This window comes from Plectropomus leopardus, chromosome 7 (assembly GCF_008729295.1).
Source record: "Plectropomus leopardus isolate mb chromosome 7, YSFRI_Pleo_2.0, whole genome shotgun sequence".
NCBI lineage: Eukaryota > Metazoa > Chordata > Actinopteri > Perciformes > Serranidae > Plectropomus > Plectropomus leopardus.
The window spans coordinates 1,718,461-1,739,109 of record NC_056469.1 but is presented as its reverse complement, the minus strand read 5'-3'; the positions used below and the strand labels follow the sequence as shown (position 1 = coordinate 1,739,109).

Sequence of the window (20,649 nt, the reverse complement as noted above, 5' to 3'; positions counted from 1 at the left end):
TGCTCCTATGCAGCCCAAACAGCCCTGCCACCTTCAACAGACCCAGGCTCCGTTTATGCGAGCTCCAGGTAGTGACTGTGCTGATGCTACATTCCCTAGCACATGCATCACAATTACCAATATACTACAACTCACATACAAGACTCAAGCTAAGGGAAATAAGGATGAATTGGATCAACACGCTTACTTGGATGGCAGCATGGTCTCACACAAAGAGACTCAAACAGGCCACTTCCACTCCTAAATACTCTCACACTTCCTGGATTTTCTCCTGAGAGGACTGATTGGTGGATCTCTCCACCTGATCTCAAGGAGTTGTCCGTTCAGTGGGTCACCCTGCTGGTCCCCATCTACCATTGTTTCTCCTAATCCAAATCCACTGACTGGATTTAATTGCCTTAACTTACATTTCCCTCACTGTCTTTCTCAAACTTTGTCCCTTTACTCCCAGTTCCCCCAGAAAAGAGATAGCCGATCCAGCTACAAATCCCCTACATCCCAATTCAACTGAGCGAACCCTAGCTTTCCATCCTTTCTGTTCAGCTTCTGCCTGTAAGTCTGTGTACCTCAGTTTCTTCCTTTCATAGGCTTCTTCCACTGGAGCTTCCCAAGGGACTGTAAGCTCAATGAAATAAACAATCCGTTGACTCACCGACCACAGCACTATGTCAGGCCTCAAATTAGTACAGACTAGTTCCTGGGGAACAACAAGCATTCCTCCTAAATCTACCTGCATTTCCCAGTCACAAGCTCCCTCCAGGGGACCACATCCCTGCCTCCTCCCTAACTTACTGCCTCTTCCCCTCACGTACAAACTGGACATCTAGACTCTTTTTTAAAACCTCCTAAATTCACGTGTCGTCTTCTCCCCTCAATACCTGCAGCTAAGCTTCTCAACACTTGATTATGTCACCATGTATACCGGCCTTGTGATAAACTAATTTTGCAGCTTGACAAAATATGTCTTAACGTTGCAGTACCTGAACACAATGGGCATGAGCCCAAAAGAGCACATGTCACCCCGCTGCTAATTTCTCTTCACTGGCTTCCAGTGGCAGCCAGAATCAAATTCAAAGCACTTCTCTTGGCTTACCTGGAATCCCTGATCCAGGTCTACTCTCCTTCTTGCCCACTACGCTCTGCATGCGAAAGACTCTTCTGCCACTAGACGGCAATACCTGTGACCAATCACACCCGAAGCACTTTTTGCACTTACTAAAGGTTTTTTCCTTAAGTCTAAATTCTTGCTTGTGTTGTACGCCGCTTTGGATAAAAGCGTCTGCTAAATGAAATTGTAGAATTGTAGATGATGGGTTGCCATTTACCCAGAGCTTCAGGTTCTGGGGGGTTGGCAACACATCATATGTAGCCCCTATCAGAAATCTAATGCGGCTCTCCTCCATACTCCACAGGTCCCTCCAGCTAAGCTTCCTCCTCTCTACGCTTTCCCAATTCAACCACTGACCCGGCTTAGCCTGAGCCACTGCCTTAGCACCCCTTACATCTCCTCCTCCCTACGTACCTGTTCCACTACCAGTTTTCTTCTATCCTTGGGGCCTACTGTATTCCACACCGGTTTGCCTGGCCCAAGCCTTAGGCCTCCCTGGCCAAATTGAACATTACCTACTGTCTCTGCATGCCTAAGAGCAGCCTCTGCGTCCTGAACTGCCGCTCTTGGGTTCCATTTTCTCCCCTTGGAAGGATTTGGAACCACACTCCTAACTATTACATCTTTACTCCCAGCTAACAACAACTCTGCCCTGACCTTGGTGCACTTAAACTCCTCTGTTAAGCTAGATACTGGCAGTGAAAGTATCCCTTTCCCATACAATGCCACACTACTTAGACACCTGGGAGCGCCCAACCACTTCCTAATATATGAGCTAACCAACCTTTCCATTCTCTCCACAACAGATACTGGGACTTCATAGATTGACAGTGGCCACATTAACTGAGGAAATAACCCAAACTGCAAACACCACAACTTCAACTTTCCTGGGAGCCCTGACTCATCTATTCTATGCAGTCCTTCAGCGACGTCTTTTCTAAATCGCACAGCCTGCTCAACATAATTCAAATCCACATTGTACCACCTACCTAGGCTCTTCACTGACTTTTCCCTAATTGGTGGAATATCCTCATCATCTATGAACAAAAACAACGGCAAAAAACATTCAGATTCGCTGTAAAGGTTTGAGAAACATGGAAGCGCTGCCAGAGGCTCTGTGTATCCAGTGTGACCATAATTTCTTTATTTCATGATAGAAATATAATGAGTAACCTGGCCATGATACCTGGAAAGAAACATTACTATAGAGTTTTTCAAATATTTAATTTTTTGTAATTTTTTGTGGAGTTGATTAAAACCAAATGCTTGTTGGATAATCTATCCGCATCTGAAACTCAATCTGTGACATCAGAATTGCAGGAGGCTGAGTCCAGCTGTATAAGGCAACTTCAATCTCACACTGTACAATTAAGATTCACATGCACCTTGTTTGACAGCAGTTGAATTCCTATTGACGTGCTTTTGGCAAAAAACTGGAAGTAGTTAGCAGACACGTGTATGGTGTTTACCTAAGAACATGACAGGTAAAAGTATTTCTGAGTAACAGTGAAATGTGCAAAATATTATTATGGGGAATCCCTCCTCATTTATTTGAAGCGTCCTCAGAGTGAGTCTCAGTGATGAAGCCGCCACAGTGAAAGTGAAATTACCCTTAGTTTGATGGGAAAGGTGGAGGGGCAGGGCTGCTCAGAAAACATTGATGGTGCAGTGAGCTGGAACTTAATTTCTTCTCTACTGGAACAGCATGAGGTCACCATTAAGGAGAAACACTATTATTACAAATGCTCAAAACGAAACCCCTACACAGTGTCAGCAGGGTTACAGTTGATGCTGCCTCACTGTGCTGCGACAGACAGTGCTGCTCCTGGAGGCCACTACAGGGCAAATATGCATACAAGAATAGATAAATATAGTGAATTACTATTTATTATTGAACAGCATCAATGCTGTGTTTTGGAAAATGTAAGTATAAGAATTAAAAAAATAGTTTTCTGAACACTGTTCACTTTTTTGTATAGGCTATTTAAGCAATATCACAGGACATGGAGTGATGTTGTGATGGCTGTGATTCGGTTGTAGGCACGAGGCGCAGGCCGAGTGCCGAATATAATCACAACCCTGGTGATATACAGCACAACACACAACGTGGAGTGTGATATTGCTGTTATATTGCTATTGCTCCGCCGACACAAATAGTTCCGCAACCGCTGGACGCGACAGCTGTTGCCCAGCAACACAAAAACATTTTCCTGAACACAGTTTGCTTATCTGTGTTAGCTCGGTCTTCATGTTATGCACAGAGCAGCTGCTTAGTATCATGAACATTTATCTCTGTGTTTTCAGTGAAATCAGAGTCTGTTAACAGACACTTTAGCGGCCTGTGAGATTCAGATGAGTTAGTTTGATCAGACTGATCGTTGCTGCAGTGTGAGTGCGCTCACTGCCGTGATCTCCGTCACCTCGAGTCCCATATAAGACAGCGTGTATGTGTATGTGTGTGTCGGTGTCTCTCAGGCTGTGGACAGTGTCAGACGAGTGTGTCCCTGTCTCACTGCACATCCTTGCAACATCTGTAACAGCTGGTTTACTCCCAGTTTACCAAAACCCGTCCATCACAGCTGCCCCCTCCTGGGCTTCCTCATAACTTTTAGCAACTCCAATGTTACGTGAACTGCGCCAACTAGCTGTTTGAACCTGTGGCACACCATACTATAAACATATCCCACTTTTTAAAACATATCCCACTTCCACTCAAACACTAATTAACGGATTTTGATCGGCCGTGAAGCGGAGTGATACATGCAGAATTAAAAGTTAACAGTCGCAGTGATGTTGTACTTCTATATCAGCACTCTTGGAATGCCTCTCGACAAATCAAATTGCTAGTTCCGACCAAGCAATTTGATTGGTTATGGTGTAAGCATAGGTGTAAACAGCTAGTTGGCACTGGAGTTACTAAAAGTTATGAGGAAGCCCAGGAGGGGGCAGCTGTGACGGACGGGTTTTGGTAAATCGCCGTTCACTGGGAGTAAACCAGCTGTTACAGATGTTGCAAGGATGTGCAGTGAGACAGGGACACACTCGTCTGACACTGTCCACAGCCTGAGAGACACCGACACACGCATGCTGTCTGATACAAGGTAACGGAGATCACGGCAGTGAGCAGACACACTCTCCAGCGACGATCAGTCTGATCAAACTAACTCATCTGAATCTCACAGGCCGCCAAAGTGTCTGTTAACAGACTCTGATTTCACTGAAAACACAGAGATAAATGTTCATGATACTAAGCAGCTGCTCTGTGCAGCGCTAACACAGATTAGCGTGTAACAGTAGTCGCTTCTAGCTGTTGCGGAACTATTTGTGTGGGCGGAGCCCAAAAAATCATTAAATAAACAAACAAATCAGAATCTGTTGTCACTTGTTACTATTAACAAAAAAAGACGCGTGTAGAACTGTTGTATAAAAGCAATATCACACTGGAGGTCGTGTGTTGTGCTGTATATCATCAGGGCTGTGATTATATTCGGCACGAGGCCGCACAGCTGTAATGATATACAGCACAACATCACTCCATCTCCTGTGAAATTGCTTAAATAAGTACCTCCCATCTATGTGTCAAGTAATTTTTTTGCTCCTTTTACTTTTTTTCTTTTCTTTTTTGCAATTTATGGGACATTTCCTGCCAAGTTGCTCATTATATTTTTCTCCATGTTTTCCAAATAAAATTTTCTGCTGACTTAAGAGAATTTCTTTCTGTGAATGAGAAATTTAGAGTTAAAATAACAACATTTATTAAATATTTAAAGAGCTGTATGGTGCGGATTAACATAACAGCTGATATCTATGAGGTTAAAGGAGCAGACTGAGCTGGAGAATCAAACAGCTTCAATGACAGTCGTCATCAGTGTAAACCTCTCCCGTGTGTGTGTGTGTGTGTGTGTGTGTGTGTGTGTGTGTGTGTGAACAGCAGGTCCCCCCTCCTACTCTGCCATTGGTCGGTGCGCGCGGCCGCCCCGCCTAGCGGGTCCGTTGGCTACTGATGCCGGGCCACCTTAATAACGCATGAACTCCAGCAGCAGCCGCCAAGAGGAGACAGACCGCGATAGAGAGGGACCGGTGCCGCTGCTGTGCTCAGACAAGCTGCTGTCTATGCCCCGCCACAGAGCTTTATAAAGAGGAGAACCCGAAGCGCAGCGCAGGAGCGAACACCGACTACACACAATACACTGGCGGAAGACAGCAAAAGGAAGACTTTGTACCGGCAGATAGCGCCTGCTGAATCCCTCCACACACACACACACACCTTCATGTTGTGGGATTAACGATCGGTGCGTAAAGTTGATGACCTGATCGGTGCGTCCTCCGCCTCCACATTTCCCATTATTCCTGTCCTCTTTTTGGGGGGAGGATCGCTGCGTTCCTGAGGTCCCGGTGTTCCGGCTCCAGCGTGGATTTTTGGACCCCATCATAGTGTCTTTGTCTGTGGATGCGCGAGCCTTGTTGGATGGTAAGCTTTCCAGCGCAGCGCTGCCGGGAGACCCTGGAACGGTTCCTGTGAACGTGCCACATGCGCGTGGGAGATATGGATTTGCTTTTGCTATAGCCAAGATTTGCCGCGGTTTTTTAAAATATTCGTTTTTCATTTTTTGACTGCGCGTGCTGATTTGTTGATATTATTATTTTTTTAATTTTATTTTTTAATCTTGAACGACCGCAGAGATTTCAAGACTCATCGTGCGGAATTACAACCATGAACTTTGTTGTTAGTTTTCTACACATCCTTCTGGCAGCGGTTGTTCACCTATCCACTGTAAAGGTGAGTCTTTGTGTTTCTGCTAAGTGTTATTAATAATTACATAGCGAGAACTGTTCCCTTTTACACGTGTAGTCAGAGGTTGAGTGTTTTCTTAATGAATCATTTTAGATTTAAGATCATGAAAAAACTGCTCATTTTGTGCAACTCATTTGTGAATAAGCATGCCAAGAAAATGTGTGTAATGTGGAAATGGAATAATAAATTTATGTCAGCCAAATACCCCAGCTCGCCTATCAGCATACTCTTTTTTTTATTCGAATCCAAAAGCATTTGTTTTGCTTTGTCCTTTTAGTATATATTGAAAAACCAGAGCTCGTTTAAAATTAGTGCGTTTTAGATTTCCTTTTACTGTTCGTGCAAAAATAAGCGCTTGGGGAAAAAAATAGGTTTCTTTTAATACTGTCACACAATCATTACATTTCGGCATATTTTTGAATTGGCGCAAATGACTTCGTTGAATAGAAATAAATGTTTTGGCACAATAAACTGGGCGCAATGAAGAGTGGGAATGAATCCTAAAAGTTGTGACTTTAAAAAAATGCTGCAAACTGGATAAGCCCTGAGTTGAATAATAACTGATCGGACACCCTCAAAGTTTCTTATACATTATTCATAAGGTGATTATTTTGGCAGAGTCCGCGTTAAACAGAGAGATTTGTGAATGGAGTGATGTGTGACGCGCCCTCAGCAGATCGCGCAGAGGAGTGTGGCGTCTCAACAGTCTCTCAGTTATTCCGCCGCAGGCTGCAGTCTCACACACTCACACACTCACTCAGTCAGTCAGTGAGTTTTTTTGTTCTCACGGTGATCGGGAGTGTGTGTGAGCTGAGACCCGGTTCCTCCTGTCCCGCCGCCCTGCAGGATGCCCACCTCGTTCCCACACAGGCCAAACCGCTTTCTCACGCAATCTCTGCGCCGGTTTACAGCAAGCAGCCACACAAGGTGAACGGAGGTCTGCCTGGGATACCGATCCGTCACGTCATCTTTTTTTTTTAACAATCATAACAAAGGCCGCTTCCCGTTAGTCCTTTCAAAATAAGGCACATTCGAGCGATGAGATGAATTGAGTAAATCATTTTAAAGCATGTTTTAAATCAAACTGTTTTCTCTTGTTGCCTGTTGCTGTTGATGGAATACTGCTGGGACTAACCTATTTCAACTTTAAGAGATTAATCCTTTAAAACCCGGGCAAATTTGGTTTGATTTAAAGGCAATGAAAGAAGAAATGACTCCAAAATTAGCGAGAAATTCGTAAAAAGTACAAAACAGTTACTCGAAATTTGAACAAAAAGACATGAAAAAAATTAAAAAAGAGAAAGTTAAAAGGCGCTAAAAAATTACAATACAATTTTGTAACATAATTTAATATGCAATTATGATTACTTTAAATATAGCTTTTCCTTTTTTCCGTGGACATTTTTCTCTAGCTTTTTAAAAATAAATTTCTAAATCTACCAATAACGTGCAATTACTGAAACATTTATTACCAAGTTGGTCATTGCATTTTTTCACGTTTTGTGTTTTTGAAAGAAATCACACCAGTGTTCAAAAGATTTTAACTTGTGAAAGGCGTCTGAAAGCAGCATGAGAAAAGTGATGTTGCTCCAGGTTTCAAAGGGGTTAAACTCATGAAGGCATGAGATTAAATCAGCATGAGCAGACAGATTTTCAAATGGCTGTGTAGACTTTCAATTTCAATTTGACTATTTTGGTTAACTGAGGTTAATTTGAACATCAGGCTGCTGTGCCCTTATTTTGAAGGAAACTCAGCCTGGCTCATCAGCTGCTGGTTTGTAACTTTACACAGCTGATGCATCTGCAGCTATGAAAAAGCAGAAATAGAATGGAGAGTAAAGCATAACACTGACTATATTTTTAGTGTATGATTCCCCTTCTGAAATGTGTCTTTATGGTGATAGATTACAGATCATGTTATGGTATCAGCATCTGACTGCCCCTTAGATCATCAGATGCAAGGAGCTGAAACTAAGAATGTTTCTCGACTTTGATGTACTTGGATGTGTAGGATGAAAGTTATCGAGAATTTGTGTTTTTTTAAATGCTGATGATATTTGTGTCAAGGCGACGCTGCATGCAGGTCCTCTTTAACACCTGATGTCTGATGTTCATCTCTTCCAGACTGCCAGCATTAACAAGGGAGTGGACAAGAGTAAAAATGAGGGTAAGTTTCATCTCTAACAGAGATGTCTCCTTTAAAAACACTTTTTCTTTTTCATCTGTGTGCAGGCCGGATGACTGCAGGGCTGCCTAGTGGACATTTGTGTCTCCTCTGCCTCACACTGTCTTTGTGTCTTTAAAAGTTTGTATGTGTAGGGGGAGGATTAGTTCCTCGGTGCGAGCTGTGATTGTTTTGCTGCACAGAGCAGGACAGGAGTCAAAGTTTTCAGTGGTGAAAGGTCTCAAATGGGACTTTGGAGTGGCCATAAACGTTGTGCTGATTTCAAACCAAGAGTCAAGAGAGAGAAATCAGTCAGAGCCTCTACTATTATTATTGTTTTTCTGTTTTCCCATCAGTCTATGGTGGAGCATGGTCAGTAAATGAGAAGACAGTCAGCCTCGGTTCAATGCCGTCATGTTTGTCAGACTCTGGTGCTGAGGCCAAGGCTGGAGCTGCTGGCTGCTGATGGATGGAGACACACATTACAAACAGCATCAGTGGAAAGCCTGTGGTTGTTGTTAGTGTTTGTATCAGAGCAGGAAGTCTGCCATCTGCACACTTCTGAGCTTACCACACACACACACACACACACACACACACACACACACACAGCCACTGTCAGAGAACAACACCTGTCAAAAGCAGTCATACACTCAGACTGTGGACTGTGGCATTATAGATTTGTGTAAAACTTAAGCGTCATTTTTGAAATGTTGATAAAACACAATTGCAAGATGACTGCGTTTCCATGGCGATGGATGTTCAAAACATTAGCAGGTTTATTTCTATTTCAGCCACCACGCTAGCTGTTATTATTTCTATTCGAAGGCCACGTAGGCATGTTATGCAAGTGTGACCTAAGTATTTACTGTAACTTTGGTCGTGATCATGCTGAGGACCAGAAGATGCAGTTGAAAGCCCTCAAAAAAGCTAAGCCTTTGAAACCTGAGCATATTGGCTTCATTTATTTTAAAATAAAAAAAGTGCATAAAAAATGACATTTAAACATTTTAATATGTAATTATAATAATTATAAATTTAGTGCTACTCACTCAGCCAGCATTAGTGCAGGGGCAGAGCCTGCACAGGGGTGGGCTTCCTGGGGTCACATGTCAGAGGTGAACACTGGCGCCACAGTGCCTGCTCTGAAAGAGCAGAGGTCAGGAGTTAGTGAGGGGTCACTGGGAGCCCAGTCTGATGGACTGTGGGATGGATTATTCTGGGCTGCATGGAGAATGGAAGTACAGCGAGGGCTGGCAGGTCACTGGTTTGATCAAGTCTTGGGTTTGGTGTTAAAGGGTTTCTTCAATCTTTCAGCTCTAAACTTCCAAATACTACGTGATGTATCTTGTGTTACAGTGTTGCAGAGCGGATGTAATATATCTGCTCTCCACCTGCAGAAGATACAATTAAATTCCAAGGTCACACAGTCACATGATGAGGTGTTATTTCTCCAAACCAACTCAGTCAAGGTGGCATCTTCCTGTGGAGCTGCTTTAGTGTAACTGTTGCCACTGAGATAATCCCTAATATCTGCCATGGCTCTTATTAGCTTTATATCTGTTTTGTCATATGGTCATTCATCCAGAGTAGTCTTCTATATGTGGGTTTATTCTATTTTTCAGGGATGATGATGATCTTCTTGTCTGTTTTCAGTCGTCCCTCTCACAGAAGTCATCACCAAGAGTATGTGTAAGCCCAGGGAGGTGCTGGTGGACATCGTCCAGGAGTACCCAGAGGACACAGAACACAACTACATTCCCTCCTGCGTGGTCCTCAACCGCTGCGGGGGCTGCTGCAATGACGAAGCAATGGAGTGTGTACCCACAAAAACCCACAATGTCACGTTGCAGGTGAGGAAAAAAGATAAAACCTAAGTCAACCATGGACGATGATGACGTTTTACAATATAATCTTGTATGTTGTATGTTATCAAGTGACTGAATTTCCATAGCTGATCACACTGTGGCAGCTGATCTGTGCCTAAGCACTCTGATGAACCCTCTGATGCAAACCATGAAATTAAAATCAGAAAAAGCTCATCAGAGGAGCATGTATAAAGGGGCAAGTTGGGTGTTTTTCAACCTGAAGCCTAGTTTTTGTGGTTCCATTGTATCCTGTTTCTCACTCAATACTGAGCCAGTTTCAGAAATTGTTTCCTCCATTTGTCACTTATATATGAAACATGGAAAAATAGGTTGAAAAATACTGAAGTTAACCTTTAGGATCATTCTGTCAACCCTAAAATCTGAAATTTGAGAGCACAAGCAGAAGGTTAAGGTTAGAAGTTCTTTTTAATTTTTGATACATACATGATGAAAAGGGGTTGTTAGGACAAAGTTTTGTTTTGTTCACTTGGTGCGTGTTTAGATTGTTGGAGGGAGACATAACTTTTCCATCCAGAAGCAGAGCGGAGAAAGTGAGGCATCTCATAAATGTTGTTTACCTCGACACACTGTGTTTACAGCCGTGTCTGTGGTGTCACAACCTCTGCTGTCCTCGGACAAGCCCGGCTATCTGGCATGGAGAAGTGAAGGGACACAGAGTAACGCAGAGAGGTCAGCCGTGGGTTAGAGTGGTCAGGGCTGTGCTGTTTAGACTGTGAGTTATGAAAAGTCATGTTGATATTGTTTTTATCTGAACCTTGCCTTATTATGTCGTCTGTTTCTCTTCAAGGTAATGCGGGTGAGACCGATGGTAACGCAACACACTCTTGACTTAAGTTTCACAGAGCATCAAGAGTGTGAATGCAGGTAAGATAGCGCAGACCCCACACATAGTGACAGTGATGTAATAAAAAGAAAAAAAAAACTGAAGTATGTTGCTTTTTTTATTTTCAGACTGAAGCCAGACGTTCAAGCAAAGAAAGAATAGTAAGTACGTGTTCTGCCTATTCCTGTTTTGTCATCTGTTGAAAAGGTTTCTGCTGAAAAAACAATGAGGGTTTTCCACAAGGACCATGTCTTTGACTTTGGTCGATGGCTTGTTGTACTGGAGTAGGACCAGAAGCTGAACACTTGCTAAGAGCAGAAGCAGTTCTGTCTTCCAGTTCAGACGTTCACACCCTCCCCACCTCTCTGACTGTGTTCAGCTAGATATTGACGAATGAGCGTTGGGATGAAACATTAGGGTAGTGACAGCATTATTGTCAATGTGAGGGGCGTATTTGATCAGTATTTAAACCTTACAATGGTTTCGATACTGAAGCACTTTAAATCAGGAACTATTTGATGAAAGACTAAGAAAATAAAATGGGAAAAAAATGGACAAGACTTCAGATTACAGCTCTCAGTTTTAATGCTCAGTGTGATGAACACGGTTTGGTCAGTACCAAATGATTTAGGGGTGACATGGTGTACTTGTATTGACAAAAAATTTGGTATTTTGTCATTTATGTCAATGATAAACACACAATATTATCAGGTCAGTAATCCAGCACCTTTTAAATAATTCCCCTGTCCCCTGTCCCAATGCAATTAGGCCTTTGCCTTTGCCTTTGCCTTTTCAATATCCATGAAGTAAAATGGCTCTTTGAAACAAGTTGCCAAAAAAAAGAAACAAAAGACACAACAAACAACTAAGACCAAAATTAAAGTTAACAGATTAATGTGCTATAGATATCACGAAAATATCGTTATCGTAGATTCTTTTGGCCACAATAATTGTGAAGTGAAAATCTGATATCATGCCAGCTCTAAAATGAAGATTAGTGTTGATACCACAACTAGCTATTTTTTCTTTGGTTAATATGAACTGATCTCAGGACTTTATATTTCAGTTTGTGTTCCACTCAGATCATTTCAACAGAAAGTGAGTGTAGTAGGTGATGCCACCATTTAGGAAGTCAGAATTAGGGTTAGCTTTCAACTCAAGTGAACAAATGTTCCGTCTTGTTTGCTGTAGATGTTGGAGGTAGAGCTTGGGGCCTTCAGAGCGTGCTCTCTTTATGGCAGCTGCTTTAGTACTTTATGGTGCGTCTATAACATCGTGAGCGATTGAGGCGTAGCCGTTGGGCTTCAGATCACCCGCTGCTGTCTGCACTGCTCCAGTTGCACAAACCTGACCCTCGGCCCTCAGCCCTCGGCTGCTTCCCGAGTCAAATCATAGCAACAGGTGTCATGCAGTTCACCTATTTATATTTTCAGTGGTGTAAATAAAGGACGACGAGCTGAGGCGTTAGATTGAGAGAACTCGCTCACTGTCACCGTTGACAAGGGGCTGTGTGTGTGTTTGACATATGTCTTAAGGCTTCTCCGCGGTAGGTCAGGTTGTTTAATTGGATCAGAGGAGTGTGTGCGTGCCGGACTGCACCTTAAAAGCTGATGGATTGGTGGAGGAGAGATGGGATCATGTTAGCTAAGTCAAAGCTGTTTGTCAGGGGGCTGAGATGAGCTGCGGCCAGCCTCGTTGGATGTCTGCCTGTCACTGTGCACGTAGGCAGCTGCTTCACGCTGCCACAGGGTGGAGAGGAGGTGCTATAAAGAGAATGTGGTCATTCATACAGGAACGTGTACCCTGATAGAGCCGGCTCAGCCTGATCCTGCGGATCAATATCCACCCCTGCTGATGAGGGGACTCGATTAGAGCTGATGTTTTGCTGGTTGATTACCTCCTGTTTGGCTTTATCAGCTATTGATTGAACCCTGCATGACTGTCCCTGCATTTGTTCAGGTGTCTCAGCTCTTTGTCCTGCCATCTCCTTTGTTAAGCCAAGCATACACTGTACCGTTTTAGCCTTTTTTTGACCAGATTTTTGAGCCGGCTGAGCAAATTTCCACAGGCTCTCATACAGTTGAAGCAGAGCAACAAGTTGACGCTGCTCCTCTCACCAGCCAAAAATGACAATGGTAATCTCTAGAATGGTTAAGTAATGAGTCCTAAAATGTGGAAGTTCGTTAGCTTTTTGCAGTTCCGGTTCCCTCGTCTCAAAGTCTAGGGTTTTTTTTTAAAATTGGTTTTTGGTTAAATGCCTTAAATAAGGTATTTGATTAACACAGGCTAAAGATATTTAGACATTTTGTTCTGGAACACAAAATTACGTCAGTATAAATCCAATTTTTTAACTTTTAAGTTTTTACGCACCTTAAAAAAGGCGGTTACTAACAAGTGGCTAAATGGGACTACAGTGTTTGTCGGGGACGTTAGACGTCATCACACCGACACAGAAACTCATTAAACCCACTTGTCCGCCTTTACAGCTTTACAGCAACAATCGTACTCAAACTTGTAGATTTATCTGTTTATAATACTTTTCGATTGTGTTTTAACATGTTTTTACAGTGTTTCAAATCAGAAGTCATACTATTCGGGATAGTGACGTTTAAATCTTGCGACCACAATATGGTTTGTTTATAGCCTAACAATAGCTTTTTGCTTTTGGCGATTTCATTTATTCACGACCCTGTCTCCTCTTTAGTTATACCTGCAACAACATTCTATTTCTATGGCAGCAAAATTAATTTGCCATATGCATTTTTCATGTTCTCTGTGAGCAGTGGTTATCTGTAAGGCTGTCTGCTGGCCTGTGCTGTGCTAGACTGATAAGTTCTTGCTGCTTCTACTTTATGTTGGGGGCTTTTATCTGTTGCCATGTTTCCTTTCAACAGCTAGAGTTTTGAATTAAAGGGATAGTTTGGATTTTTTGGAGTGGGACTGAATCCATCCATAATTTGTATTCCCTGAAGTAGATGTCAGTGCACACCCCAGTTTGGAGAAGCAGCAGGACTGTCAGCTGGCACCTACTGTATTTAATACACTAGCCATCGATAAGTACCTCATAAAATCCCACTTCAGAATAACTATCCCTCTAAGGTACAGCAGTACAGATAAGTGTGTGTAGCTTCAGATCATTACAGCCTTGAGAGGTTCATAGATAAGTTGTGCTTTGGGTTGCTCTGCTCCTGTTTTCCTGCAGCAAGTCTAGAATCTGATACCGAATTGCTGCTCCGTTGTGTGCTGTGCAAAGCAAAATGAGTTACGAGACAAAGCATAGTTCCTTTTTGCCCCATAGCAAATCTCCTTATGTATCTAGTTGTGTCCTTGTTGTGTCTGCAGTGTGACCTTCCATCTCATAAGCTGAGCACCGAAACAGATACTGCAGTGTCTACCTCAGTCTGTTAGATGTTCATCTTTCATCATTGCGCACCTTGTACTGCGCTGCCTCAGTTACATCATTGCAGCGGTTCTTTGAGGAAAAATAAAATCCCATAATGTATTACAGCACAATAAAGGCAGTAAAATTAACCTTTTACTTACAGAATGTGATATAAAATAACAAAAAAGAGATTGCTTCTGGGTTTTTGGCTCAATTTCTGCAAGATGGACAATGTCACCATTGGATATCTATTGAATAGATGGTGTCAGGGATGTTGTCAGGGATGTTGCATGAGTGTCTGTGTCTGCCCTTTCTGCAGAATTCGCTCTATAGCTTAGATCTCTCTCTCTCTCTCTCTCTCTCTCTCTCTCTCTCTCTCCCTTTTTGCTTCCCTTGCAGCCACTGTGCGCCTTGCTCAGAGAGAAGAAAGCGCTTGTTTGTGCAGGACCCTCTCACCTGTAAATGCTCCTGCAAATACACACAGTTAGACTGCAAGTCCAGGCAGCTTGAGTTAAACGAGAGAACTTGCAGGTTTGTTTACCATACATACACGATAAACAACGTGCCTTGAATCCCACTCCCCCCCCCTTTTTTTATTTTTGTTACCCATCATTGCGCCCATCTCTGTGCTTTCTTCTAACATTGATTTCCTGCTGAGAACTGCATGCTTCTCCCTGCTTTTTTATGTTGTGTTGGTGTTTGTAGATGGGAATGTGGCAGCTCGGCGTGTCTCTGTGCTTGCATTGTCTCCTGTGAGATGCAACATGTGATTTCAGTGTTGATGATGTCTTGACATGACCACTTAAGTGTTGGTTTAATCCAGTCTTGCATGACACCGTGTTACACAGCTCTGGCCTAAAACATTTATTATGAAAGTAGGTTAGGCCCCAGATGTCCCATATTAGGTCAATGTGGATGATGCAACCAGCAGCTTTTATCTATAGGTCATTCACAGAAATGTCCACAGTGACTTTGCTTTTTGCTTTTGTTATCTTGGTATCTTCTTACAGAAAAGAAAGTTTTCTGCAGTTCAATAAGTGACCTTGTTTTAGCTGGATGACAAAATCTGTTACATAAAGTAAGATTTTATGATTTTATGACCCTAACAGGATTTTTATGACAACTAACCCTTGATAGGGTCGGTTCAACCACACTGTCTCATTTATATTGCACAGTATCTGGCTTTGCAGACAACTTTAAATAAGATATTACAGCCACACTAATGCATTGAAGGCAATTTTATTTGTACTGCTCAAAACATTGAAAAAATAAACCTAAACATGTAACAGCAGCGGCTTAATGCAGAATTTGTTTCTGTTTCTGTAGTATTCCCAATCAGTGGTGGAAGAAGTACTCAGACCTTGTATTCAAGTAAAAGTAGTAATGCCACAGTGTAGATATACTCTGTTAGAAGTACTAACTAACTGTTACAAGGTACATATCAGCTTGACTCACTGATGTGTGTCGGGATTTAAATACAACCACAACATGAGCATGAAAATTCATTCTCTATTCAGTAAATAGAAGCCTAGAAAAAATAATAACTCAAGGCCCACTTACTATCCTTTTAGTCCCACAGCTTTCATGGTCTTCATCAGCTGACTTAAAATAAGCAAATTTCATTTGCTGATGATGACTGTCCTTGAGTTTTGTTTCCTGCATAGCCAAAAACCACTAGTAGGAACTGAAAATAACACTTTTACATGCATTTTTTTATCATATTTTTATTTTGAGAGCACAAAAAAAATGACCACATTAGAGGTTTTTACATGCTAGTGATAATATTTATCCACCTGTACTGGAGGTGAATTTCATTTTCTTTGTTACCAGTAGAAAAAGAGTCAGAAAATGACCTCATGCACGTATAGCAGCAACAGAGGTTTACAGGATCATTAATTTTGACAAAGTTTACTTACTGCCTCTTATTTGTGTGACATTTATGAAGTAAAAAAAACTCAAATACTAATGAGCGGAGTCAAACTCATCACAGTGACTGTGTGCAGCACAGAGCCAAATAGAGCAGTGCCATAACTGCTGTGTCTAGTTAACAAGGCTTCACGACCTCTCCTGACCCAGCCACTTCCATGACCTCTGACCCTTGAGGGACCCCCCACTCTGCTTTGGATTTAGAGAGCCACACGCTTCAGGGTAAAGTGACCACTGACATGATTCCCATTGGCTGCTCAGTGTTCAGCAGAGAGTGGACGGGACCTGAGGGTGGGGGGTCTCTGGAACCGGCGTTAGGTGCCTGGTAAACTCCACCACTCTACTCCACCCCACCCCCCAGGTACAGCAATCACCCCACACCATGATCCCTTAGCTACCAGAGAACACATTGTCATGAGTGTTTTAGTCAAACACCAAACCTTGACCTGAAAGTTTTATATACAGCAGAAAAGAACCAGGAGGTGGAAACTGACTTAGACCACTGATCCCCCAGCCTCCCTCACTATCCACTGCTGCTTCCTCCTCTGCCCCAGTACAGCAATAATCCTTTTATTTTTGCATGGAGCAGACTGAAAGACACTGTGCTCATCATTCTCTGTAAGACAAGGCTGAACAAAACCAATTTGCTGCTTGCATAACCAGATTTTCATCTTGTCCTCCACAGATGTGACAAACCGAGGAGATGAGACCAGTAACACTGTTATGAAGGAATTCTTTTCTTGGCACAGCACTTTGAAACCTGAGGATGCATTCCCTGCAAGGACACGAAACGACAACGCAAGACAGGACATTCTGGATGCAGATCTTGCCACTGTCAGTTTTCCGGCTAAAGATATTAATATATATGTACGTATATGACAAGTACATCGACAATGTGTAATGCTGCTACATAAAAAGACACTATTTAAGCGAAACGAATGCGCCACTGGCGTGTGAATGGGAAATGTTTCAATGGCGTTCTGCTTGAGGGTGGATCTGATAGAAGAATTATTTTATGTAACACTTCACTGGATGCTAGTCTGCTGTGGATATGAATATCTGAAATATTTCTAAGCAACAAAAACTGGTGACTTCGACGAGCAGTGCAGCAGAAGCCGAACTCGCCTCCGAGCTCTGACAGAAGAGACGAACAAGGAGGCGTAGGCCGAGGAACGCCTGTTGTACTTGAACTGAACAGCACGTCCGAAAACTGCTTCCCTCTGTGACATGATGTGAAGTTTTGTGTCCACTGTATGGACTGACACCAGCTGGTGTGAGAATGCAACCAAAAAAGTCTCTCAGAGTTTCCTGAAGTGACTGTGGATGCAGGTTTTGTGCCATGGTGACGGATAATGTGAAGATGACCTTGTTCCCTCATGGAAGGGTTATGTGACGATGGCAAGAACTGGACTAAAGCTTAGCTAATGGCAAAGTTTTAGTGAGTAAAGAGATTTTAGACAATTTTGGGCTAGGGTTAGGCCTACCCTAAGTCCAAGCAAGTAGGGTTAGGGTTAGGCCTAACCTTAGGTGGGAACAAGTAAACAACATAACTGTTAAATTTAAGGGTAGATAGAGTTTCCATCAGGGTTAAAGGTATGAAACCACTGCCTGTTCCTGGGCCTGCCTCCTTCATGTAACCCTTCCCCAGTGGGGAAACAGATTTGTCTGTTTGTGCACAGAGTTAATTATTATTTGCATTTCGAGGTATTGTGTTCCTTTCACACAAATGTTGCAAGACCAGGCTGTCTAAAGGGATATTACTGTAGGTATATATGGGGACAAGAAGTGAGTAGATGAGCTGATCACAGGTCAGATCAGCACCTCACTGTAGAAATCCACAACCTTCCAGTTTCCTTATTTATGGCTTTGTGTGTGTTCCAAAGAAACAGTCAGGCATCCACAACAGAGCAGTTTATCGTAAACGATCTGTATATACTTACTAGATATCCCTTTGTCTAGTACACTACATCTAATTTATAGAATATCCTCAGTATTCTGTATTCTGATATTTATATGCAGTGTTAAGGTTATTTTTGTTTGTACTCCTCAACTGTTTTCAATCTGTCTGGAGATTGAACAGAGAACACGTTTGACTGTAGACTTTTTTTTTTATGTGGGGAAAAAGGACTGAGAGACAATGCTTTGACATTCCTGATTTAAACTAAAGCTGTGTTTCTCACCAGCCGGAGGGGGATCATGGTGGGCCTGTTGACCGATAGAAACCCCAGCCACGAACATGTGTGTGGATGATGCGCCAACACAGGTGTTTTTCATTTTGGACTGGGACGATGGGACATGTGGTTTTGCACTTGTGGGCCCAAATGCACGTCATATGGAGGACTGAAGGAGTCTCGTTGCTGCTGCTCAGCTCGGACCTAATTTAGTGAAGACTGTCCAATCAGGCTGAGGCCTCTAGTCTGACGGTGGCGAACTGGCACCGTGTTTTCTCTGACTTTGACCCAGGCGCTAACAGAACGCCCACATTCCTAAGTATTACACTGTTGTGGTTCAGCAGGATGCAGCCTCTCATTACGAATTAAACTCTTCCTTTAATGCTAAACTGTTACCATATGAGAAAAAGACCTTCGTCAGTGATGAGACAGAAAAAATAGGAAATGAAAAAAGGATGGTAAGCACCCTATCTATAAAAATGAGTGAAGATGAAACAATTAAGTTGCAATAGGAACGATTAAAAATACCTTTGTTATATATAAGATAAAAAATGTTGAGGTCACTTAAATACAATATGTGCTAGCATGCATTTTGTATACAGTTGTTTTTTTTTAAATATATTAATAATTATGTGATTCAGCCAATCATAGGCTGCCAAGTATCAAAATACTTGTGTTCAAGATATAGTCATTTGTACTCTCGAGTTAGTATTAGTTAGTATCTATGCCCTTGAAATAATAACTTTAATCTCATACAAGAACCAAAACAAAACTGAAAAAGACTCTATAGGGCATCAAGAGTAAAACTGTGTTAAACCCTTAAACACAGAAAATACTTTTATCTCAGTCAGAAATAATTTCATTATGTGTGCACCCAGCAAGTAAACAATAAGTGCCGAAACGTCCAATTTAAAATGTGACAGCGAGCGTCAACTGCACGAAAACATGTAAAATTATTATTTATTTGAAGGAACGAATGACTTACTTAGACAAATTATTGGTGTAAACTCCTGACTGTACGACCTGTGCTGCTCAGCACAATATTGTCAGAAAATGGGTCAAGACTCCAAGTCAGTGATTTTGACTTTATACTCAGATATTGGTCCTTTTTCTACATCCAGTGAATCCTGCCTGTGTTTGTGTTAGTGCCAGCTGTTGAACCTGCTGTTCATATGAACCGACCGTCTGTGCTGCCGCCGTCAGACTGGAGGCCTGAGAGTGTGTTCACTGAGCCCACCCCTCTCCAGTCCTCTGATCATGACAACATTCTAATTGTATTTAAATGACAGACTTTTTCTTGAGTTTGTACAGCCACACATTTTTAGTATATTTTCACATTAATATATTTATTGGTGCTGTAAAATGTTTTGCAATATTAATACTCTGTTGTTTCTAGTGTAAGTATTAAAACATATTTATTTTGAAAATATATTGGTTTGTTTTATTAAATTGTCTTGCACTTCTTGTTTTCTGACATCACTACATGTCACATTCATCCATTCACACACACACACACACACACACACACACAGAAAAAAAGTCATAGTACAGTTCAATTCAATTTAAAGAGCCCTTTTTGGCATGACCATAATCAAAAATTACTGCTAAAGCACATTTTAACAGTTGTACTTAACATGGAATACTCAGCAAATATATATATTTAAAAAAAAGAAGAATGGTTGTAATACAAATACGCATAATAAAATAATGATGTCCAAAATAGATGAAATAGTTGTAGTATAGTATATCTTCCAAAAACGCATTAAAAAAAATCGTAGTATAGTCTGTTGTCCAAAAAAGAAAAAAAGAAAAAAACAATGCTAAAAAAGTCAAATAATACATAAATAAACAAGCAAAAAAATAGTAAATTGACAAGTAAAATGGAAAATTAAATGGGGATTTAAATAAATACTTTTTGGCATTTTCATTTATTTATTGACACAATTATTTTTGATTTATTTTTGATTTTAGCAGGCCCGGCAATAGTCTGGCGACCTGTCCAGGGTGTACCCTGCCTCTCACCCAGTGACAGCTGGCATCTGCTCCAGTATACCTCCCCCGCCCCCCAAAGACAACACTTCAACACAGGGCAAGCGGTAATGGACAATGAATGAATGAATGATTTTGTCAGTTTACAGTCCTCCATAGTTCCCTTGTAGAACTGTGACCTTAGTGATTATATATATGAGCATTCTGTTTTCCACTAGCAGGGGAGCTAATGAAGAAAATGCTGTCATGGGTCATAAGAGAGTGTAGGAACATTTGACCTGTGTGGTCATATGGGGTAGAGGACCTGTTGATAAATAGGTAATATATTTTTTATATGACAGTTCATTTGAACGACATATTTTCTAGCTTCATATATTGAAGTTCTGTCAGGTAAAGTGTGGT

The 20,649-nt window shown here is 41.8% G+C and overlaps 1 protein-coding gene across 5 annotated transcripts; it reads left to right on the top strand.

Moving 5' to 3' along the window:
- Positions 1 to 5,150: 5,150 nt before the first annotated feature.
- Positions 5,151 to 19,680, top strand: vegfaa (vascular endothelial growth factor Aa). 5 transcript variants are annotated; one of them, XM_042489761.1, is made up of 8 exons: positions 5,151 to 5,579; positions 5,790 to 5,888; positions 8,028 to 8,070; positions 9,724 to 9,920; positions 10,744 to 10,820; positions 10,908 to 10,940; positions 14,561 to 14,692; positions 16,773 to 19,680. In XM_042489761.1, exons 1-8 carry the CDS (start codon positions 5,559 to 5,561, stop codon positions 16,792 to 16,794), a joined length of 624 nt encoding a protein of 207 aa, XP_042345695.1. In that variant the 5' UTR covers positions 5,151 to 5,558; the 3' UTR covers positions 16,795 to 19,680. The 5 variants fall into 5 exon arrangements, with proteins under 5 accessions (XP_042345695.1, XP_042345697.1, XP_042345696.1 ...); XM_042489763.1 differs by lacking the exon at positions 14,561 to 14,692; XM_042489762.1 differs by lacking the exon at positions 14,561 to 14,692 and having other exon boundaries at positions 10,908 to 10,944.
- Positions 19,681 to 20,649: the final 969 nt, after the last annotated feature.

Bases quoted from the DNA above. Each gene is read 5' to 3' on its own strand.
- vegfaa (XM_042489760.1), top strand. From the start codon at position 5,559: ATGCGCGAGCCTTGTTGGATG. The intron at 8,071-9,723 runs GTAAGTTTCATC...GTCTGTTTTCAG, and splicing joins GGACAAGAGTAAAAATGAGG to TCGTCCCTCTCACAGAAGTC. The intron at 9,921-10,743 runs GTGAGGAAAAAA...TTTCTCTTCAAG, and splicing joins CCCACAATGTCACGTTGCAG to GTAATGCGGGTGAGACCGAT.